This window comes from Chelonoidis abingdonii, chromosome 3 (genome assembly GCF_003597395.2).
Source record: "Chelonoidis abingdonii isolate Lonesome George chromosome 3, CheloAbing_2.0, whole genome shotgun sequence".
NCBI classification, from domain to species: Eukaryota; Metazoa; Chordata; order Testudines; family Testudinidae; genus Chelonoidis; species Chelonoidis abingdonii.
This window is the reverse complement of record NC_133771.1, coordinates 146,551,282-146,570,464: the sequence shown is the minus strand read 5'-3', so window position 1 is coordinate 146,570,464 and position 19,183 is coordinate 146,551,282. Positions and strand designations below refer to the sequence as shown.

The 19,183-nt window shown below is 42.6% G+C and overlaps 1 protein-coding gene across 1 annotated transcript; it reads right to left on the bottom strand.

Moving 5' to 3' along the window:
* Positions 1–44: 44 nt before the first annotated feature.
* On the bottom strand, positions 45–9,201 carry SPMIP3 (sperm microtubule inner protein 3). The gene is made up of 4 exons (XM_032801122.2): positions 9,140–9,201; positions 6,425–6,517; positions 5,533–5,717; positions 45–2,626 (listed from the first exon to the last, which is right to left on the bottom strand). Exons 1-4 carry the CDS (start codon positions 9,199–9,201, stop codon positions 2,529–2,531), a joined length of 438 nt encoding a protein of 145 aa, XP_032657013.1. The 3' UTR covers positions 45–2,528.
* Positions 9,202–19,183: the final 9,982 nt, after the last annotated feature.

The window sequence follows — 19,183 nt, the reverse complement described above, 5'->3', positions numbered from 1 at the left end:
GCTTAAGACAAGTTTACAGAAAATGCGCAAAACTAAATTTGATATTGTATAAAGTTCATTTACAGTTATGAACTATTCTGATTTAATTGTTTTAAAATATTAATTTTAAAACAATTTTCTGCACTTCTCTACTTTGAGTGCATATTAAAGTAAAGTAAATCTCTTGCTAATTAAAAGGAAGCATATTTATTCATATGTTTTAAAGTTTTAATCTTTAGGCTCCACATAAAATTTCTTCTATGTCAGTGATTAGAACTAGTTTTGACTTCACACAACTAAGCAAAGGCACTGTAGAAATTATAAAAGGAAAACTGTTAGGACTGTCAAGCAATTAAAAAGATTAATCATGCGATTAACTTTAATCGCGCTTAATAATGTTAAACAATAGAATACCATTTATATCAGGGGTTTTCAGACTTTTGTACTAGTGACCCCTTTCATACAGCAAGCCTCTGAGTGTGACCTCCCCTTATACATTTAAAAACACATTTTAAAATACTTTATATATTTAACACCATGATAAATGTTGGAGGCCAAGCAGGGTTTGGGGTGGAGGCTGACAGCTCGTGACTCCCCATGTAATAACTTCGTGACCCCCTGAGGGCTCCTGACCCCCAGTTTGAGAACCGCTGATCTGTATCAGTATTTTTGGATGTTTTCCATGTTTTCAGATATATTGATTTCAATTACAACACAATACAAAGCGTGCAGTGCTCACTTTGTTTTTATTATATTTGCACTGTAAAAATAAACTAGTATTTCAATTCACTTAATAAAGTACTCCTGCGATCTCTTTATCATGAAAGTTGAACTTATAAATGTAGAATTTATGTACACAAAAAAACCCTGCATTCAAAAATAACACTGAAACTTCAGAGCCTACAAGTCTATGCAGTCCTACTTCTTGTTCAGCCAGTCGCTAAGACTAACATGTTTGTTTACATTTGCAGGAGATAATGCTGCCCACTTCTTATTTACAATGTCATCTGAAAGTGAGAATAGGCATTCTCATGGCACTGTTGTAGCTGGCGTCGCAAGTTATTTACATGCCAGATGTGCTAAAGATTCATACATCCTTTCATGCTTCAACCACTATTCCAGAGAACATGCGTCCATGCTTATGATGAGTTCTCCTTGATAACAGTCCAAAGCCGTGCAGACCAACGCATGTTCACATTCATCATCTGAGTCAGATGTCACCAGCAGAAGGTTGACTTTCTATTTTGGTGGTTCAGGTTCTGTAGTTTCCACATTGGAGTGTTGCTCTTTTAAGACTTTCGAAAACATGCTCCACGCTCGGTCCCTCTCAGATTTTGTCTTAGCGACTGTCCGAACAAGAAGTAGGACTGAGGGGACTTGTAGGCTCTAGTGTTGTACAGTTATTTTTGAGTGCAGTTACGTAATCTACATTTGTAAGTTGCACTTTCACGATAAAGAGACTGCACTATGGCCTCTTTGTTTTCTCAGCTTGAGAAGCAAAAAGTCTTGCCTCCTTAAACTGCTATAAATGTCACTGCCATACCAGTATTTTTGCAGTGTGGAGGAATGAAGTCTTTACCCAGACTTTAACTCTGCACATTGAATTAAATCATCCCATAAAAGTTAATAGTGGGAGTTGAAACACTTGTTTTTAGTCTAAGCAAATTTCATTTTGGGGAAGGGGAAGAACTTTGAGATTTAAAATCCTTTTGAAGACAGTAAACGTTATTGCAGCTGATTTCACAAGAGGAGGCAACTGACACCACACGGGGACACAGCCGTGTACATACCCAGAGGCAGAAAGATACTTGCCTAGAGACTTCTTACTCCCAAAAAAAGTTTGGGGTTTTTTTTTTGTTTGTTTTTTTTAAGAGCCGAGTGAGTTTAGGTACCTAGAGAGTTTCAGCGGGAGTCTTGTGCATTTCCATGTTCCCAAAATTGACACTTAAGTGCCTAGCTCCTTTCATGCATTCAGATCAATGCTGCCAGAGAGAAGGTTGCAGTGGAGCTGTATTGAGCAGCCTTCCATCTAGAAAGCCCTGATTGCTGCTGGACTAAGCAACATGGGGATTTGAAGGCCTTCTCTCCAGCAAACTCAGCTGCTAAAGCCCCTATTGAGGGGATGTTTTAGAGAAAGATCTCCCATGTTCACTTCTATTTTCCTGCAGTTTTGGCACCCTTCCTTGAGCTGCTTCATAGGAAAATGGGGTAAGTGTGCCCTATAGTGCTGAGGAGTGGTCTCTCCAATTGTTCTCCCCAAGGATAAACTAAATAAGATTACTATATTCCCAAAATGCACAGCTAACAAGAACATGCACTGGGAATTAAGTGTCTCCGTTCCCAACTGTTGACTCCATTGTGCAAAGTAATCCATATATTCATATTCACAGATAAAACTTGATTAAAGTTTTCAAGTAGCATCACCAACACAAACTACACTGTAAAATGATACAGTATAGCTTAACAGAAGCAGACTTCTGAAAGTCTCAAACGGGATTAACTTCAATGGGTTGCTTTTATTTTCTTAAAGCTCAGCTGAAATACTTCTCTCACAAGCAAGGGCAGGTTATATTTTTTGGATCAGCAAATCTCCAGATTGTCAGTGGTCCAGGATCAGTTCTTGGTGTGTATTTATCCTCATCGTGGTCTGGAATTAAAAATAAAGCATTTTTCCTTTTAGTCCCTCTGATCTGAATTCAGGAATATTGTCTTTTTAAAGCTTTCCTGTTGCGCTTGTGATTCCCAGTCTCTTTTCCAGGAGTCTCTTCCAAGGATGCTTTTGGAGTAGCATGTCACCACAACGTGTTGTGTGTGTGTGTGTGTTTTGCTGTCTTTCCTATTCTTTATAGGATAGTGCTTGGGGTACAGGTGTCCATTGGTCACACTACCAGGCTAGAATTTGTTCTCTCAACTGAGCTGAATATTGTGAAAGCAGAATTGCACAGCTTGGTTGGCAAGCTGCTTTCTATGCTTATAGCCCTATATGCATGAGCTATTCTTGTGACTAACTGTACTAAGGAACACCACAAGAGCAAGAATGGAAAGTGGATTTCCAGGAACTCCCTGCTGCATTAGTCACAGCAGCATGTTTGCAGAGACATGGTTAAGTACAGGGACGATCATGCATCTTTCCTTAAAAAATACTCTTCTCTGCATCTTTATACTGGTGTTCTCCCCTCAACTAGCCTACTCCAGTGAGGGAAATCCTCCTAAACAATCTGTTAGTCCACAATAAGCAAGCTGCAGCAAGAGGGAGACCTTGAAGATGTGGTTTATAAAAAGGGGCGGGGGGTAGGAAGATGATAAAGCCATCCACCAGCCCAACACTGTTTGCCAAGAACATTGGTAAGTAGGTAAGGTGTTACTGTAGGGTAAAGGAAGAGTTCACTTTCTGCCAGTTATTAAGTGGGCACTTTATGGAGGTAGGGAACCAGAGTAGATAGGGCAGTTGTGTGACCTGACAAACTAATCAGAAGTTTTACCAATTATCTGCAGAAAAAGTTGAATGATTCCAACTAGTTGAGTGTAGAAGACAAATTGGGCTTTTGGGTGTAGGCCTTTAGCAGAGGTGTCAAGAGGTCCTGTCTGTTTTTTCTTCTGAAGCCAGAAAGATTCCTTGGGGAACTGTAGAGGTTTGTATAATTAAGTAAATTTTAATAAAAGGACTTATAGTTTCATAGTTAAAATGGAGAAAAAGCCTTGCTCTGGGGGGGAGGGATAGCTCAGTGGTTTGAGCATTGGCCTGCTAAACCCAGGGTTGTGAGTTTAATCCCTGAGGGGGCCATTTAGGGACCTCAGCTTTCAAAAAAAAAAAAGTCTGGGATTTTGCCCTGCTTTGAGCAGGGGGTTGGACTAGATGATCTCCTGAGGTCCCTTCCACCCCTAATATTCTGTGATTCTAACTGCCATATTTTCTCTTATCAAATCAAAGAAAACCTAGATTAAAGGAAGGAGGGAGAGCATATGTACACTTTAGTTTTCACTATACTTGAGTGCAGAAGAAGGCCTTTGAGTGAGAGCTTATGCCTCCTATCGTTTGTATAGCACAATGTGGATGCTAGAAGAAATCAATAGCTTGTCTGCCCTCATTCTCTGAGCTATTACTGCTCCCACTTAAACTTGCCAGCTGCCTGTTTCTATCAGCCATATTGACACTGTTCCTTGCTTCATGCTGCTTTGCAGTATCAGGCTCCTCTAACGGTTTCATTTTGTCCTGTATGATTCCTAACAAAAGAGAATATTATCTCCATTTGACTCTGCAGCTGGAATTCAAATTGAAACAATTATCCAAATCAGAACTGGGCCATGACACTGGGCTGTTGAGGGTTAAAAGCCTGCACCTTCACAAAAGGCACAGCAAATTCAAAGTTGTTGGCCAGTGCTCCTCAAAGGCACTCTTTAGAGATTGTCTGGCTGGAAAACCTTCCTTCTCATGGGAGCTGGTCTGTACCACAAGAGGGGGCCTTCAATCTCATAGCTCCTTTCTAAAAACAGTAGTAAGTGTCTTTCAGTGGATACTTAAGCTGTTTTCATGCCAGAATGTCCCCTAATACTGGCTTTAGGGCACAGTTAGTTATTTATCCTTAATTCTAAACCAAATTAAGCACATTTAATGCATAATAATGTTGGACAAAAAAAGCACCTTAAACTGGAAAGCTTTCTCCCAGGCTGCCCCTCATAGTTGGGAGAAGCTCCTTCTATACTGCCACAAAGCTAACTCCCTCAAAACCTTCCTTGACATTCTCCTTTGCTCTGAAGCCTACCAAAAACTTGACAAGGGCTAAGCCACTGAGACTATTCCTGTCATGCGGATCAATATTGCCTTATTCCCTTGTATTCCCCATGGCTTTCAGTTTCCAGCACTTGTCTGTTATACTTAGATTGTAAGTTCTTTGGGCCAGGACCTGTCTTTGTTCTGGGTTTGTACAGCAGCTAGCATAACAGGGTCCTGGTCCATGATTAGGGATTCTCAGTGCCATGATAATACAAATAAAGATTAAATTAAAAATTTTTTTACTATGCACAGACTAGAAGTGTGACCAACTGCTTTGTACTTGCTCATTTCAATACAGGACTCTCCTGATTTGAGATGTCTCTTGTCTTCTGTCAGATAGCCCAGAATGAATCAACGTGCTCATAGGTTGCATATTAAGTGGACTAGATTAGATCAAGTGTCTTTTAGTAATGTGGTTACTTCTAATAACTTAGGAACCTAAAATTGAACTTTGTTACATCTAATTGGTGTGCATTTGAGCAGCTGCTGTATACAGATTGAAATTTAAGTATATGTGTGATTTGCCATGTTCCAGTTCAGTGGTTGCCTTCTGCCTACCTCTTTGGAACTGGACATACTGCAACAGTTCATTTTGTCTCTTCTTTACCTAGTGTAGACAGGGCGTCTGTCAGTTTTTCCACTATCATAAAATGGGACAATACTTTTCTCACAGGGATTCGTTAATCTATTTGAATATGTTAAACATTTTCTAAGGGCTATAGACTAGGGTGAGTTCCTAGCAAAAGACAAGATTTACATTGCTAGTAAAGCCTACTTACCCATGTTGTAAAATGGCAGTGCAAATTCCTCTTTGTAGGTGGTTTGCTTGTACCAGTCATTCATTGCCTTTTTCACTGTCCTTTGAAAAGGGACATAGCTCTGAAGAGTTAAATTATCAAAGTCATGTGGGTACTCAGTTTCAACTTCATGCTGCACTGGAGCTGGGTGCAGTTTTATGAAAAGTCTAAATGAAAGGCATAAATAGTTTTGTAATCTCATGCTGACACATGGTATGTGACTAGCACTGACTAACCATAAGGATAGTCAACATAAATGTTCTTTCTAATCTCCTGCTGAAATAGAGCACTCAGAATAATGCAGTTATAATCTAATAGGCATTAACAGCTTGACTGCATACAGTAAAGCCTTCATAATCTAGTATTGTTCAGTTGGGTTCACCACACTTTTGAAACTAGGGGGTGGGTCTGCGAATATTGCAGTTAACCAGTGTAAACTGCATTCATTAATTCTGCTGTAAAAAACCTACTGTTACACGTCAGAAAAATTCTGCTTTGTTTAGTACCCTGGGTAGCAATCTCAGTTGAGAAGCTAAGGATTAAAAGTGCTGGTAAAACAAAGATTCATCTGCACTTTCTAGCAGCTTTCATTCAGGATTCCCAACCACTGATCAACTAAGATCACTCACACATACAAGATAGATAGGGCCAAGCCAGAAATATAACCCAGATTTCCTGACTCTCAATCCTGTGCTTTGACCTGTAGACCATTTCCTCTCTTCCTGGATTCTCCTTATTCTCACATGTCAAGGTTGAAAAGGAATATCTGCAGGGCACCCCAGGAAGCGACTACCACTCCCTATAGCGAACTTGAATGATGAGAATTTCAGAGTAAGGTTCTCTTAGGAAAAGTTGTATAAAGCTATTCTCTTACCTTGGAGTTATTTCAGGCATGCATGCCTTATGTACCCTTCCTAGTTGCCCAGGATAGAACCCTTGAATGTCCTTTCCTTGACGAACAACAGTGCTAATAAGTAACACACGTAAAATAAGTGGTGTTGCAGTCAGGAGAGTAGATATAAGAAACATTAGAGAGACAAAATTTCTTGACCTGAGAGTTACAACAATGAAAGCTACCAGCAGACACGCCACCCCACGCATTACATTTCATTAGGAAGTAAAGCATAAACCGAATCAGTTTGCAAACTGCTTTGTTGCATCATGTAGCACAAAAGGTAGTATGTAGAGTAACTGCAGGACTTATGATATGGGAGTGTCTGGAAACACAGAAGCTGAATCAGGACAGGGTTTGACTTGAGTGGCAGTGGGGGCAGGGTAAAAATTTTCAAAGGTGCCTAAATTGTTAATAACTATTGTGACACAAGGTGGGTAATCTTTTTGGTGAAAGAAGCCTTCGGGCTTACACAGAGCTCTTCAAGTTTGGAGCGTCACAGCTAAACAGAAGGTTGAACAGATTGTTAAGTGTAAAGAGTTAATACAAGATGCAAGAGACCATTCAAAGTTATGTTGGCAATTAACACTTCTGCAGTTGTAGGACAAAGGAGGGTTGCAGATTGTGGTAATAAGCCATAAATCCAGTGCCTTGGAGTCCATGATTTTTAGTGTTTGGGGCAAAGTTCTGAATTTAAGCTCATCTTTTGTGGGTGTTGTGCAGGTTTCCTTTGAGAATGAGTATCCAAGGGGTCAGATAGAGTGATCACTTTGGGGGGGGGGGGGGAGTGTTCATCCACAGGTGAAGGTGTTTTTGTCTTGTCATTTTTCAGTGTGCACATAGGTGCTGAAACAACGGTTGCTGAGGGTGCAGCAGCACCCCATGGCTTGAAGTGAATTCCATCATATATAGGGTTTACAGGCTCTCAGCACCCCCACTATACAAATTGTTCCAGCAGCCCTATGTGTGTGTCATTTGAGAATGTAGCAATTGACTTGTTTCACCCCCATATTTGTAACTTGGGCATGTAGTGCCCAAGATGAAATACACTACGTGTTGTGAGACCCAAGGATCTTGGAAGGTGTGTTTCACTTAATTTGTTCCACCTTGTATTTAGCCGAGACACTGTGTGCCTTTCTCAGACTTGTGAAAGCTCCGTGAAGCTCAAAAGCTTGTCTCTCTCACCAACAGAAGGTGGTCCGACAAAAGGTATTACCTCACCCACCTTGTCTCACTAATATCCTAGGACTAACATGACTACACCCACCCTGCAACTATCTTCTGCCAGAAAGTGTGTGTGGTTCCCTGCCCAGCAGGATAGCTACCTTTTGTTAATTATCTCACTATAAAATGCTAGTGGAGACAACAAATGGGTAGTTTTTACCTTAATGTAGCTGGGTGAGGTCAACCCAATAGGTGCTTTTGAAAATGTTACTCATAGTGGCTGGTAAGAATAGAGAGGGCGGGCAGTAGAATAGGTGAGGGGGAAGAAAAGAACTACATTTTGTATTAAAAAAAATGCTTGGCAAGTTTTACCCAAGGTAAAGTAACATTTTTCTATATGCAGATCATATCAGAATAACTGGATTCCACGGTCCAACCTTGTTAGCAGGTGGTGGGGATTTCTTGTATGTTTAATTCTAGACAGGCCATAAAGGAGTTGGGAGTAGTCTGCTTGGTAGATGAATCTAAGACTGAGTAATTCTAAACCAAGGACAGTTTTGATCATGCATTGCACATACTGTTTGTATTTAGGAACATACTTGAAGGCATATAATAGAATTTGTTAACTGTGAAGTGTTACATGAAACTTGCACTGAAATTAATAGCTTAAAACTAAAAATCTGCAGATACAGTATTTAACTTGCAAACAGACTCCATGCTTTTACTTGTAAAATGTGTGCTGAGCAGACTATTTTGACAAAGATCCTTTCCTAAACCACAAGAAGTTTTAAACAGCATATTTGTACCATTGTTGCCAACTGTCTAATTGCACAAACCCAAACACCCCTGCCCTGCCACCTTCCCTGACCCTTTCATGAGGTCACACCCCTGCCTGCCCCTTCTCTGAAGCCATGCCCCTGTTCTCTCCATTGCTCACTCTCCCCCACCCTCATCGGGCTGGGGCAGGGAGTTGGGCTGTGGGTGGGGATGCAGGCTTGGGAGGGAGTTTGGGTGTGGGAGGGGGCTCAAGGATGGGGCATGGGGTTGGGGTGCTCCAGTTGGGCAGCGCTTAACTCTGGCTGCTGCCAGAAGTGACCGGCACATCCCTCTGGCTCCTAGGCAGAGGGGCAGCCAGGCAGGTCTGTGTGCTGCTCCTGCCTGCAGGCACCGCCCTCACAGCTCCCATTGGTTGCAATTCCTGGCCAATGGGAGCCAGGGAGATGGTGCTTGGGGTGGGGGCAGTGCACAGAGACCCCCTGGCCATCCTACACTTAGGAGCCAGATCTGTCAGCCGCTTCTGGGAGCTGCACAGAGCCAGGGCAGGTAGGGAGCCTGCCTTAGCCCTGCTGTGCCGCTGACCAGACTTTTGGCCTATTAAAATCAATCCAGGAGATTTTAATAACTATGGGGAGATTGAGGTTGATTCCGGGAGACTCCAGGACAATCCAGGAGGGTTGGCAACCCTTCCTATGGTTGATCACTGACATCCTGATGTTTTTGCCCATGTGACTTTTCTGTGTCCAGATACTTTACCCTGGAGGGAGGTAGGGTGTAGGATCTATAAATTGACGTAGTCTGATAGCTGTGCAAGACATGGAAAAATCCTGGAAAAGATCATAAAATATTAGATTCTTTAGGAGCGTTAGAAATATTTAAAACAATTTGCTTTCGAGGTCAATAATTCAATCTTTGTTGGGTCACAAAAAATTGAAATCTAGACATTGGAAGAAAAGGCATAATTAGGCATTGTCTGAAAATATCTGGAGAAAAAATAGGATACTGAAGAACAAAAGCCAAGGCTAGCAAGTAAAGGAATGGTTTTTAAGATGTTGGGCTTGTTTTAATAGCCCAAAAGATCTTCCCTGGTATTGGTCTAGAATGCTTTCCTGGACTACCCAGGTTGTGAGTCTCACTACCACATGCCCTTAGCATGAGGAAGTCTTGTCTGTACCAGCCAGGAGTCAGCTCGCCGACTCCACTAGGCACAGGCAACACGAGCACTCACCTTTGAAGCTCTACTGTCTTTTTGCAGATTAGCTATATAGTCCTCCCTACCCCAAGTCCTCTGGGAAGCCTCCAAGTGCCTAGCCCCTTGTCCTGTGGACACTCACAGAATTACCAGATTCTCTGCTCCCAAAGAAACAGTATGCCTCAACTTACCAGTTACATCAAAGGAAGGACAGACGGGGAAAAAGAGAGGTGGTGTTGCCTTGTATATCAGAGGTATGCACTTGTGCTGAGGTTGAGCTGGATATGGGAGACAGACTTGTTCAAAGTCCTTGGGTGGGAATTAAAAAACCAATGGTGATGTCATAGGTCTACTACAGACCACCTAACCTAGAAGAAGAGGTGAATGAGGCTTTTAAAAACTACTAACAATCTTCCAAAGCACAAGACTTGGGTGGGAAAGAGGCAGAAGGAGACTATCCAGACATCTGTTGGGAAAATACAGCACAGATAATCCAACGAGTTCTTGGAGTGCATTAGAGACTATTTTTTGTTTCAGAAGGTGGAGAAAGCAACTAGGGGAGGGCTGTTCTAGATTTGATTGAGAAACAGGGAAGAATTGCTTGAGAATTTGAAAGTGGGGGTGAAAGTGATCATGAAATGAGTTCATGATTCTAAGGGACGTTAGGAGGGGAAAAAAGCAGAATAAAGAATGGATTCAAGAAGACAGACTAGAAAACTCATGGAGTTGGTAGCTAAGATATTATGAGAAGAAACTCTAAAGAGAAAAACAGTTGGAGAGACTTGGCAATTTCAGAGACATTAAGGGCACGATAACAGAACCATCCCCCAATGTAGGAAAGATTGGAAGTATAGCAAGATCCACTCTAACTTAACCAAGAGATCTTCAATGATCTGAAGCTCAAAAAAAGTTCTACAAAAAGTGGAAACTAGGTCAAATTATAAAAGGATGAATATAGAATATAATGACCATATTAGGTCAAACCAATGGTCCATCTAGCCAGTATCCTGTCTTCCAACAGTGACCAATGCCAGGTGCTTCAGCGGGAACGAACAGGCAATCGAGTGATCCATCCCCTGTCATCTACTCCCAGCTTCTGGCAATCAGAGGCCTAATGACACCCAGAGCATAGAGTTGCATCCCTGATCATCTTGTCTAATAGCCATTGATAGACCTATCCTCCATGAACTTATCTAGTTCTTTTGTGAACCCCATTATAGTTTTGGCCTTCACAACATCCCCTGGCAACAAACTCAACTGTGCCGTGTGAAGAAATACTTCCTTTTGTTTTTAAACCTGCTGCCTATTAATTTCACTGGGTGACTCCTAGTTCTTGCATTACGTAAAGGAGTAAACAACAGTTTCTCCACACCAGTCACAATTTTAGAGAAGTCTTTCATATCCATCAGTCTCTTTTTCAAGCTGAAAAGTTCCAGTCTTCTCCTCATACGGAAGTTGTTCCATGCCCTCAATCACTTCCAATTTTAATATATTTTTTTAGATGGGTTGATCAGAATTCTATACAGTATTCAAGATGTGGGTGTACCATGGATTTATATAGTGGTATTATGATATTTTCTGTCTTATTATCTATCCCTTTCCTAATGGTGCCTAACACTGTTAGCTTTTGACTGCTACTGCACATTGAGTGGATGTTTTCAGAGAACTGTCCAAAAGAACTCAAAAATCTCTTTCTGAAGTGGTAACAGCTAAATTAGATCCCATTATTTTGTATGTATAGTTAGGGATATGTTTTCCAATGGGCATTACTTTGCACATAAAAGTCAACACAGTCAGGTAGGGACAAGTTTAGGAAGGCCAAGGCAAAAAAATGAGATTACAGTAACTAGAGTCAAAGGGTAACAAGGAAACATTCTACACATACATTAGAAGCAGGAGGAAGACCAAGGACGGGTAGTCCTGTTACTCAATGAGTGAGGAAAGACAATAGAAAATGTCAAAGTGTGATCACTGACAATCTTTTTGGTGAAAACATGTCTAACATAGTTAACACCAGTGAAAATGAAGTAGGATCTGAGTCTAAAATAGGGAAACAACAAGTAAAAATTACTTATACAAGTAAGAGGTCTTCAAATAGTCAGGACCTGATGAAATACATCCTAGAATACTCAAGGAGCTAAGGATCCCATGCCCTTATCCACCACCCCCTGCTCCCTGTCCCCAACTGCCCTCCCAACCCCTATCCACATCCCTGCCCCTTGACAGGCCCCCCGGGACTCCCAACCTTCCCTGTTCCCCATCCCCTGACTGCCCCCCAGAACCTCCACCCTATCCAACCGCCCCCTCTTCCCTGACTGCCCCCCAGAACCTCCCACTCCCTTACCCACCCACCCCGCTCTCCACCCCCTTACCAGTAGCAGAAGCTTGCAGCCAGCACACCCAGCCAGAGCCAGCTGCACTCCCCACCGGGAACGGTGGATCAGAGCATGACCCATGCAGCGGCGTGGCTGCAGGGGAGGAGGGACAGCAGAAGAGGGGCTGGGGACTAGGCTGCCTGGCTGGGGGCTCAGGAAGCCGGCAGGACAGTCCTGCGGGTTGGATGTGGCCCGCAGGCTGTAGTTTGCCCAGGTCTGGTCTAGTTATTACTTAGCCCTGCCTTGAGTGCAGGGGACTGAACTAGATGACCTATTGAGCTCCCTTCCAGGATTATACTTCTACAATTCTATGGTCTCTGTGATGGGTGCTAGCCTGCAAAAAGCTGCAAAGGAGACTTGGGGTAAAAGAAACCATCTTGAACAAAGACTATTTTTCTAGATTAAGTTTTAGATGGATGTTTTCACTTTCATTTGCTTGTAACCATCTCTACCTTTCTCTTTTACTTGATATAACTTAGTACCATGGTTCTCAAATTTATTTGCTTGCCCCCTCCCCTCCCCACCATAGGCACCAACTTCCCCTCTGCCCAGTGAGGGCTTGACCTTCCCCTGCCCCTGTCCTGCCTCTTCCCGCCCCTGCACTGCCCTCACTCTCCCCATTCCACCCCTTCCCCCAAGTCCCCCATACCCTTCTCCACTTCCTCCCTGAGCATACCACCTCCCTGCTCCTCCCCCTCCCTCAGGAAAGTCCTAAGTGCCACCAAACAGCTGTTAGGTAGCAGGAAGCACTGGGAGGGAGGGAGGGAGAGGAGCAGGGATGTGGCACGTTTGGTGGGGGAGGCAAGGTGGGTGCCAGGGGCTTGGCTGCTGGTGGGGGCCAAGCCCCCCCTAATTTTTCCCTGTGGGTGATCCAGCCCTGGAGCACCCACAGAGTTGGCACCTATGCCTATGCCCCCCCTTCTGTGTCTGTAGTAGTTTACACCCATGCCCCTCTGGGTGCCCAGTCATTAGCTGCTGCTCTTCAACTGCCCAGCTCTGAATGTGTGCCATAAGGTTCCCCCCCTCCAAAAAAAAAAAGCTTCTCTCACATCTCCAGAATACATTCTGCATGCCCCCAAATTTGAGAACCTCTGACTTAATACATGCTATTGTTAATAAACTGTTTATTTTTTACTATAATCCAATTCTGTGGTGTGTGTGAAAGGAAGGGTATATTTACCTCAGTTACATTAATACGGTGTGATATACTGAGCCTTTAACAGAGCAGCAAATTTGATACCTTCTATAAATGCACAGTGGTAGGGGTTGGGCACTCCAAAGGAGCTCCGGGGTTGGAGATAATTGATTATTATCTCCTAGGCAAGGCTTGGGCTGTAAGTGCCTTGAGGAGTCTGCTGGTGAGCAAGACAGACTCATGTGGCAGGGAACTCTTACATTCTAATCACCAGCAAAATCCATGCTTGCTAAGGTAGAGAGGTAAAATAGCTCTGAGTAACCCCAGCAGCATGTTACAGCCTTACATGGCACTCTTGTGAACTAGTATTTAAATACCAGACCCAGGGGATCCCTGTAACCCAGATGCATGCCCGGGGCCCTCTGAGATGGCATCAAGAGGTCCTTGGGTCATGCTATCGCAGATCTTAGAATAAATACAGGTCTTAGAACAGAAATGAATAAAGGAAACTGACAATAATTTAAATATTGTAGCACTGTCTATTGTGACTCTGAAAGCAGAATTTCTTTGTCAGATTTACTGGTCTGATTAATAAACCTGCAATCTGTCCATTTGCCATAATTAAGCAGTAATTTACTCTGTCATCTAAGGAATGAAATGTGGCTGATTTATACAAACATTGACTCATCAGTATTTAGAAAAGATGGGACATGTTTTCTGTATTTTGTTGCCTTTCAATAGCACCAGTGAATTGTGTTATGTGGTCATGCCATGGCATCTACTTCACTAGAGGGTGTTTCAACCCTGCAGTTTGAGTTAGATGTTAAAATATCTGCCCCAGAAACTAGCTTAATCCCAGATTCCTACTCTGGCTACTACCATGACCTAGCTTTTAAAAATTACATTGGTAATACTGCATCCTCATCATTTTAGTTATGTTAGGGAATTTTACTTGCTGCTTTCAAGCTTAGTGTACAAAAGACTATTTTCAGGCCTTAGTTAATTTTAGTCAATCTGGGAAAATGTAGCTATACAACATAAATGTGACAACTCCAAAATGCACACACAATATGAGCTGTTGAGATTCACTGTTATATTTACCAACATTTCCATATCCCTGTCAGCCAATTCTGCATAACTGTTGTCTTTGTTGTCAGCAGCACCAATGTCGCTTTCATCTCCTTCCCCTCCCCGCCCCGTTTGCAATTATTGTTTGTTTTAGCCTTAAGAGTGCTTTCTCCTAAAGCTGCTAGCACATAAAATCATCTTGGTGCTAGAGAGTTAGGTGCTGTTCAGGACTGAGGGAAGTTTATTTCATCTTAGTGATTTGGAATACTTTAGGATTGGCATAGGCAGTTTATCTAGGGGCAGTAATAATTACTTGTACCTAGAAATCTTCATTTGTGCCATCAAGTTGTTAAAAATATTGTTCTGTGCACACGTTAAGGGCCCTATTTTCAAAAGGCATCCTCCATATGTGCGCACAGCTGCTCGCAAAACACATTGTTTAAGCCTGGCCGCTTGCATGCACAGCTGATGGGTTTTATGTGGGCTGTTTTCATGTGAATAAATGGACGGGTTCAGTAGTCTTTGTCAAATTGGTCATAAAGAGTCCCTCCTTGCGCTGAACTAGGAATGCAGGATTGGCCCTACAGGGGTGAAACATTTATACTGCAGTAGTGCCATATGAGGCCCCATTGGGCTAGGTGCTGCACAAACATACAAAGACCCAAGCCCTGATCCAAAGAGTTTACAGCATCTGTAGAGGAGATATTGAAAGGGAGCAAGAAAGGAAACATTATTCCCCTCCTATAGATCAGGAATCAAGGCACAGATGAAATGAGTTGCCCAAGAGTCTCTCAAACTCTGTAGCAGACTTATAAAATGAATCCAGACCTCCCAAGTTCCAAACCAATGACTTAACCACCTGATCATCCAACCTCTAATCCAGATCTTCAACCTAAATGATCAAATATTTATCAGATTACTCCGTAAATATTCCTACACATTTTGTTCTTAAAACTAAATTATCTAACTGATTAACAGTGAAGGAGACATTTTTCAGCAATTAAATTCATTCCGATTCCCAGGATCAAAGAAAACTCAAGGAGTTTCTTTAGTAAACAGATTTTCTAGTTCACAAGGGTTATGTATAAATACAGTCTAATAAGGTCTTACTTTCACCACCACACGTACACACGCTTACTTGCAAGACAAGTCTATAGCCTTAGCTGGCTTACTGAAAGAAATTTAGCAAATGGGAGGCTGGAAGTCAAAACAAGGAACACCTAAGTGAAGTTCCTTCCCGTTGCAAGAAAGGATACAGAAAATTTGCAAGCTTTCCTTCTGTTCATGAGAACAAGCTGCTTACATCACTGCATGGTGCTTTGTGACACTCCACTCTGGTGGCGTGTCATAAATGAAACCCAGTCCTGAGTGGTTTGATGCAGTCCCAGCAATTTTATCTTTAAAAAGACAAATCAGTATGTACATCCATGATCCAGTTTACTAATGCTGAAATATTTAACATTAAAAAAACAACGGTGGGGATGATTGGGTGGGGCCGGGGAATCTGACTTATTAACAAGTCAGCTGGAAACTAGAAATGGGCCCACACTAAAACCATGAAGCTGCACATTGCTGAACTTTGGTGGGTACCAAGTTAGAATGTGAACCTTGAGGCTCCATTTCCCCTCACCCCCACCACTTCTGCATAATAGCTGCTCCTAAACCTAAAAAAGTTACACGACTGCTGAATCTGGCCCCCAAGAGCTTCTCGTAACAAGGGGAAACTTAAAGGAGAAATTCAAGGAAGATTCCACACAGAGGAAGAGATAACAGGCAGGAGTTCAGGGATGAGTCCAAAAGCCTTTCTGGGGATGGGAGCATGAATGTTTGAGGGCCCTGAAGTTGAGTGACGTGAGCTCAAATCTTAATCCACTCCTGCATGGTGGTAAAGATCTGATTTTTCTGGAATTGAAAACTGGAAACAAATTTGAGCCTGGAATTTCTAGTATTCATTCTTCTCACATCAGCTACAGTCCATGTGTCACAGATCTAGTAAAGTTTCCCCTTCTGGGCACAAACCAGACTGCTGTGAGGGGAATCTCAACTCTGAATCCTTGTGTCTCTAGAGTCTGAGCAGAGTCCAGGCATTGCCCCTGGCTGGGGTTCCTAGGCACGCTCATGTGGTGCAGAGTCTGTCTACCATCCCCTGTTGAAAGCTGGGATCTCACAGTTCAACTGCCTAGCCCTGACCACTCTGATACCCTTGTAGCTTAGGCACACCGCTTCCCAGAACTTCACCCTTGTGGTACTCCGGATTCACAGCTTAACTGTTCAGGGACACACAATGGGTTTGTGTTATGTGCTATACCAAACTTTGCACAGGATTCTCAAACCTCTTTAGAGGTTAAGCACAAGTGAGTGCAGATAGTTTAGAAAAAAAACAGCTCCTGAACATGCTGCTCATCACTCTGGCTCACCTTTTCCTCAAGAGTCTTTGGGGTATTGTACAAGTTCAGGTAGCTAAGGCTCTCCCTACCTCATCAGAATCCTGCAGCAACTTCCCCCAGCTTGAGCTGTGAAAGTAGCTGAAGACCCTGAATAGAGCCATGCCAGCCCTTTTAAAAAACAAATAAACTTTCCAGTTAGGCTGATCAGATGTCCTGATTTTATAGGGACAGTCCCAATTTTTGGGTCTTTCTTATATAGGCTCCGATTACCCCCCTGCCCTGATTTTTCACACTTGCTGTTTGGTCACCGTATTTCCAGTCCCCTCTTTCAGGTGACTCCCAGATCAGCCACCTCTGGTGATCACAGACACTTGCCAAGTGACTTCATTGCCAGGCATCCTCCTCTCTTCACAAACCAGTTCTCCTGGGTAGGAGCCAACTTGTTGTCTAGGATGTTTGTATTTTCATAAAAAGAATCACCTTGAGTTAACCTTATCAGCCCTGTGCCACTACCCTTTGGAATTTCAGTCCAACATGGAGGTAAGAGGACAGAGAGCAACAGGCTGCATATTCAAAAATGAATCTGCAGCTTGGTAAAGATACATACAGAGAGTTCATAATCTCACCCAGAATTCGTAAGTTGTACAGACAGATTTCCCAAATGGTCACACCATGAGCTGGGGCAGGGGGAGGAAATGCAGAAAGTATCTTGCTTTGCCCATGAATCATATGTAAAAAATGTTGTTAGCCTCATGGATAAGAAATTGTGAAAGAAATAAAAACAGTAATTTACTCCCTGGCTCTAGAAATTCATTAATTAGTCTATAGATTCCTCTTAGCTTTTAAATCCAGAGCTAGTTACGCTGCTGTGTTTTTGCAATATAGGTGCACCTGGGACATACTTGTTCAGTCAGCAGTATCACTCAAACTGATGAGGACTAGACAACTATGCAAGAATGGTTCTATCCTGAGAAGTGACTAAAAAAAAAAAATACAAAAACAGACAACATTCCATATATTATGTATCACTCATTTCCATTTAAAAATTTGCTGAATGGCAGGTACAAATGTGGGTTTTTCTTAACTGACAGCCTTATGAACTCACTCTAGACTCCGATGGGTGAGATGGAATGAACGCAGCTTGCCTATCACCACCACTAAAGATTCTGCAGGTCAAATTAGTCCCTTGGCTACATCTTTGTAATCCCATTGTCTTCAAAATATTTCCTCAGTGACACCATGCAAACCTAATAACCTTCAGTGTGATTGGACAGGTGCTCTTGGCAGAGTAATCTAAAGACCATGGTGTTATACAAGGATCAATAAAGCCACAGTTTGGCCTTTTATATTATTGATGTTTAAAACAAAAAGAACGCAGCTTAACTGTCAGAGCAGAGAGCTGGCCGATATATATGGAAAAAAATCCAGAATTTTTAATTTACAAACAGTGCACAGTTGATATGGAACAAGGTAAACAGATGGAATCTAGAAACCCACATCATCACTTTTACAGTCACTATTCATAGTAGAGTGCAACAGACTCATTTGGGCAAATCTTTTGTTACCGATAATGACTAGGGCTAAGACTATGTCATGGAGGACGTGGAAGTCACAGAACCCATGTAGTAGATGGTAGTCAATTACTACCTAAACTGCTAGCAGGGGCCTCCTTTCCCTGCAGCTCCCCAGCCGTCGCTGTTGGCAGCTCCCCACCCCACAGCAGCTCCCCAGCTGCTGCTGCTGGCAGTCTGCCTCCCCACGGCTCCCCAATCCCACAGGGTGGCACGGGGGACCCCTCCCATCCACTGGGCAACGGGGTCCCTGCAGCTCCCAGTCACAGAGGAGGGCAGAGCAGGAGGCTGGACCCTCCATCCTCCCCATTTTGTCAGGGATGTTTTTAGCAAAAGTTAGGGACAGGTCACGGGTTGCTGGCAATAAACAAACAAACAAAATCACATGACCTGTCCCTGACTTTTACAAAAAAAAAATAAATCCATTACAAAACTCATAGCCTTAGTAATGTTAAGATAGGAAACAAACTGAGATTATTGGTTTCTTTCTTCCTATCACATCCTTTCCTCAGAAATCTTTAACTATTATATTAGAGACGAGCCCAAAACAAAACTCTGATCCAAACACCCCTAAGCATGTATATTTTACATTATACCCACCCCTGGCCATGGGCCTCAGGGTGCCTAGCAAAGTATAACTGCTTAGTACTTTGAGAGCTGGAGAAAGAGGCAGATGGGAAGTGACAAAGCCAACACAGGAAAAACTAAAAAGGGGAGTGGCAATGACAGGGCTAGAATTAGAATATAGGATTTTCTTGACTCCCAGCACAGCAGTGTGCTCACTCTACCAGAGCACCTACATTTAAGTGAAAAATGTCATTTTTCACTAAATTCCTGGCCAGGTCAGCTCTGGTCAGGACAAAAGACAGAAAACAGTATTGACTTTGCTGGATTCAGTGGAGAAAACTCCTACAGGTTGATTATTCTTTGGGATGCATAGGTCTATACACATCTACCTGTTGGTAGATTCTGTGAAGAACATGAATTGTTGATGCTGGTTTCAAGCTTGATTGTAATCTAATAGGACAGTGTTCTTTTCCTGCAATTTCCATTTGACTCCATGTGCCATAGA